Source organism: Cyprinodon variegatus, unplaced genomic scaffold, assembly GCF_000732505.1.
Source record: "Cyprinodon variegatus isolate N-32 unplaced genomic scaffold, C_variegatus-1.0 Scaffold2137, whole genome shotgun sequence".
NCBI classification, from domain to species: Eukaryota; Metazoa; Chordata; class Actinopteri; order Cyprinodontiformes; family Cyprinodontidae; genus Cyprinodon; species Cyprinodon variegatus.
In genome coordinates this window covers 35,541-40,811 of record NW_015152590.1, presented here as the reverse complement: position 1 = coordinate 40,811, position 5,271 = coordinate 35,541, and the positions used below count along the sequence as shown (strand labels likewise).

Sequence of the window (5,271 nt, the reverse complement as noted above, 5' to 3'; positions counted from 1 at the left end):
CTGCTGGGATAACTCACCTGCTGGGATAACTCACCTGCTGGGATAACTCACCTGCTGGGGTAACTCACCTGCACCTGTTTGCAGTTTTTCGTGCTCTGATTCACCATTAGTCTCACAGTGGCTGCCTTCCTGAATATAATCAGGGAATTAATGAAGCTTTTCCAGGTATTATGATTGATATTCAACTTATCTGTATTATAGTTTCTTATTTTGTTTGTCGGACTTTGAGATGCACTTAAAGTGGAATAAAATGATACGCTTATGATTAGTATCACCCCCAACTCATCCAACTGTCTTTTACCACCACTCAAACATAGCTTTTAGCAGACCACCTTTCCTCATTCCAATAGAGCGGTAGTCTATCTTTGCCTGCATGCTCACCGTTAGCATCCATGATTAGCTTTTTGCTCACGGCATTTAGCACCTGGAATTAAGCCCTTATTTGGAATCTCTGAAGATCAGTATGCCGGCCATCAATCATCCCCTAATCTGGGATTGGGAATATTTGGGTAAACGCATAGATAGGTAATCCAGAGATCTCTTGCCCCAGAGACACTTTTAAAGATCATTCTGCTGAATCCAAAGTATTTCCAGAACCAAAGTGGAAAGAAAAAATCTTTTCAGCAAGTTCTGGTTGTGCTTTTAGACGTCATTGTTTTTCATTGAGCGCCCAATCTTTATAGATCAACAGCTGCACATCAATTAAGTTTATTTGATTTTTTTGCACATATAAGTTTGTGCAACTCATTTGGAATCGGATCAAGCCTCATGATATAAAAGTTCAGGCAAAGAATTACCTTAAATCCAGAGCGAATAAGTAATTTTTCTGTCTCCTCAAACTTGACCTAATTTACACCTGCAGCTCTGCTCCTACTGGCTAATCTGGCATTTCTCCCACCTACTGGTCTGGACCATACAGTACATCATTATAATTATAGGTTATATGGATGTAATAAACAGAGGTTGGAAAATAACATGAGACAAACATTTGGAAAAATATATTTTTTTCAGTAATATCATGCATTTGGAAAATGTTTCATTGTTTTATCACTATAAATGAAACAAACATGTTGGTTTTCTAAGGCATACATGAAAAACAGTGATAGTGAAAATGATTGATCAGTCATTTCAGGTAAATGTTCACTATTTCAGAACTAACTCGGCATGCGGCCGTTTACCTGTTTAGCATAATAACACCAAAAACGACGTCAAGCAAAGTGAATAAAATACTTTTTTCTTTTGAGCTAAATAATGAGGATGTGTGGATATTCGCTGAAAGTAGTTGGCTAATGAGCCTCTTGCTGCCTTGGCGGGGCGGCAGGGGGACGCGGCGAACCTTTGGATAAATTCATCCTCTCTCATGATGTGCCGGGCGGCGATAATGGTGTCAATCTGCAAAGGTTACACTGCGCCATCAGGAAATAGAAAACTCTCTTAATACAGGCTTTTATTTTCTTAAGAATCTTTTATACTACAATGTAAACATTGTTTTTTAAAAGCAAAAAAAAAAAATTATCTTTGACAAGAGTTTTGAAAATATCAACTCTTGTTCTGTTTTGCTAATTGATGCTCATAGAATTCACAGATGCATATGGAGGATACTTATCCTCATTATTAGGTCTTTTATTTTGTGAACCAGGAGCTCTGGAAGCCTTTAAAAAACAGCAATATACCAATTTAATCAGTAATCAATCAGCAGAATATATATTATATCCAAGCAGTGAAAGTAGAGATGAAGGATCCTTTAAAATGAGTGTCTTCATCCTGCAGCTCCATAGCTGGAAGCGCCACCTCCTCTAATGTCAGACTGAACATCATCACAGCTTCCTTCACCTGGTTTGGTGAGGAACTCCTGTTCATTTGGAGCTGCTCTTTAGGGACTGAACAACCATGGCAACTTCATAAAAACCTTTCAGCCATGGGGCAGCCACTCTTAGAAACGGAATCATTTTGCTTATAAGGCGCACAAATGGGTCTTTAATTAAGACAAACAATAAACAAGAGAAAGGACATCATGTTTATCATATTATCACTGATACTGCTTCAGTTTAAGGGTTTGAAACGTTTCTGACTGTAAATATGTTTTAAATCTGTCCTGACATTTCCCAGGTCTCTGGTCTACTTCAAACTGTAGTGAAAGAGGCTTGGAAAAGAGGGCTGAGGGTGGTGTGAGGCTTGTCCAGCACATCAATCAGGCCTAGCGGTTTGTCTCTGTTCCTACGCTTAGCTTGGCCCTGGGGCTCGGCTGGGCGTGGTCCACAGAGAGGGGCTCTGCAGGACCTCAGCTAATGACAGGGCCCACTGTACTCAGCATAAATCACTGTGTCCCATAAACACCACCTACACACTCTAGAAATCTACACATTTACCTGTAGTCTTACATTGAGAGTCTTATTGATTATATCCACCTGTTTGGGCATGTAGACCCAAACATGATGCAGACACAGGAGAACAGACCAACAGTTGAACCTGGAAAGTGCTCGTAGTCTACCTGACCAACAGGCTGCCTACATGATGGAGTGTCTTCCCTTCCTCCAGCTCATCATCAAGGAAACTCGTTGCCTTTATTCTAGAAAATTCTGACCTTTAAACTAGTTTAATCCTGTCTCCCTTACTAAGATATAAACAGTGTGAACTAGGACTGCTTGATTATGGACAATAATAGGGGAGTGATACTCTTGGGTTTGCATGAGCAAACTGACCTACGTTTAGATGCCTAACATTGCTTACTGGTTCTGATCTTTCCTGTGCTTCAGCATTAACCTCTAACAATGTATGTATTTATTTTTCCTACTGTGTTCGATTGACGTAAGCACATGCCTTCTTGACATTTTAATTGAACGGTGCCAAAAGTTTTGGGAAACGTCGCCAAATAACACGGTGCTGTTATTCCGCAACAGCCCTCTAAATTCCAACAGATCATCCCGGGGGATTGGATTTAAAAATTGTGTTTTGAATCTGACAGTTGATGAGAAAATGTAAAAGTTCTGCTCAAACTAGGATTTTCTCTTGAATATATGAGTTGGAGTCCAGCGAAAGCAGGCAGTTAGTAAGAAAAACCTCTTTATAAAGGTGTACCTTTAATGAATCCCTTTCAACAAACATGACTCAATGTCAAATTTCAGCCTCCTCAGCGATTCCCGACCCTCATTGGAAAGACGTTGACTGAGCTTTGCTTAAAGCAACAGTAGCTTAGTAGCTAAGCTAGAGTTACCATCGGCCTGTGTTTGTTTTAGGTAATATCCACAAGTCCCAGCAAACCTCATCTGCACCACCAACAAGAACATTTTTCAGGAGAAAAATATTCCCCCTGCTCCAGCTGAGGATGTTCTATGCTAGCACCACTCAATAAACCACATTTATTTTCTTTATTTTTTTTACCTGGTTTCGTTTTTTTTGTGTCAGATAACTTATTTCTCTAAAAGCCCTTTTTGTATGATTGTAGAAAGAATAAGTTTTGACTCTCTCTAGACGAGAGGAACATGATGTCATTACATCCAGTGTCTGGATTCTTCCATCACATGAAGCCTTTTCATTTACTGCATCATGTCCAGTTCTGATAAATCTCCAGTGATTATGCTAATGAAGTGTAGCGCCGGTCATTTGTCTCTTTCGTCCTCTTTAGAGAGCTGTGCTGTAAACAATGGCGGCTGTGACCGGACCTGTAAGGACACCGCCACCGGGGTACGCTGCAGCTGTCCTGTGGGGTTCACTCTGCAGCCTGATGGCAAAACCTGCAAAGGTAGGTAGATATATGTGTTCTAGAGCCAAACCCTGGCCCCGTACACGTCTATCCTCCACCTGTCTGGCTCCAGTTTACAGCCGTCAGAGCTGATGGTGCTTGATGCTTTTCCTTTGGAGAATTTTTCTGTATCAGCCCGACAGAAAACCACCCAAATAAACGAATGCCTGACCTCAGAGGAGGACGACAAGGCAAAGGTGAAAAGGCTCAGTCCCAAGTCTTTGCTATATCTATCTCTATCATAGATGTGCAGCCTATGGCAAAGTTTAGCTCATGCTAACATGTAGTTTATAGCATCAGATGGCTAATGCTACATTTGAGCACATTTTAAATAAATCCTCTATTTATTATAGACTTTAACACTTAGTTAAAACAACTCTTTGCTAAATTTGAGCCAAATAATTCAGTTTTTTTTCAGAGTCAAGGTCAATGGAGTTTTAAACAACAGTTAAAAGATGCCAATGATTGAAAATCTGAATTTTCCTTAATTGTTAATAGTGGTGATAATTGTGATCTTTCTTTTGACACTTTTGCATCAATTGAAGTTTATTTCTAAGGCTGAACAGACGAACAGCTAACAGCATTCATTCATTCATTTATTGCTGCCTCTGCTTCCTGCTCTTCTCCACCACGTGTTTCAGACCTGGTCTGAGAGCCACTGGGCGTCACCATGGCGACTGGAGATGTTGGTCATGTGACGGGAGCGCTGCTATTTGCCTATGAAAACATAGATTCCTTATGGGATGTGTGGCGTTCAGCGTTTACTGAGACGGAGGGAGAGAGATGTGTTTGCAGAATGAGTGTCAGGCAGTCAGAGAATGTGGCGTGTAGGTGTGTGGAAGCGCTGCCAGGCAGACGGCGAGTAAACGGCAAACTTTCAGATGTTTGAGCACAGAGGCCACTGCTGATCCCCCCGACCAACATGGCCGCAGTCATATAAACAGCGCCATCCAGCTGCCAATGCTGGGAACGCATTTCTCCAGCTGAGCCAAACATTTCAGCATAAACACAACGGCTGTGTTTTGCAGAAGTTTCCAGATTTTATGGTGAAGATTTAATTTGGTGCCAACAGCTTAGCTGGAATTAGCATTTTATAATTAGACTCAAACTGGGTCCTAAATGGTGAAGCTTTGTAAATCCAGTGAAAGACAGCAGCCATTTTCAAAGGACGGCAAAACAATTTAGCTTTTAGAAGTTTTTTCTGGTTCATCATTAAAAAGGAAAGCTTAGAAGTAAAGTCCAGGTTGGTTTGACAGGATTGGAGAGTCCAGCAGATCCCACCCGTGCAGAGCTTGCTGACAGCAGGTGGCTTTGACCTAATCTGTAAGGCTTGTTTATTCTCAGAAACCCGGTCGTCTGCGTGTCTCAGTGAACGCAGATATGCCCCGCCCCGTTCCACAGACACTCTGCTGCACCTCTCCAAAATTGTAGGTGACCTCAGACACTGCCGCAGACAGGAGGCCTCTGATTGGTCAATTCTCCATCCGCTCTACACTAAGCGTATCTCCTGTTTGGTTCCTTACTGCCTT

General features: G+C 41.5%; 1 protein-coding gene across 1 annotated transcript in view; it reads left to right on the top strand.

Moving 5' to 3' along the window:
• The first annotated feature begins 3,576 nt into the window (after nt 1-3,576).
• LOC107105195 (signal peptide, CUB and EGF-like domain-containing protein 1) overlaps nt 3,577-5,271 on the top strand; it is a 31,799-nt gene continuing 30,104 nt past the window's right edge. The window contains exon 1 of the mRNA XM_015405320.1: nt 3,577-3,742. Within this exon, the coding sequence (XP_015260806.1) occupies nt 3,577-3,742 (166 nt within the window). The remainder of the gene's footprint in view (nt 3,743-5,271) is intronic.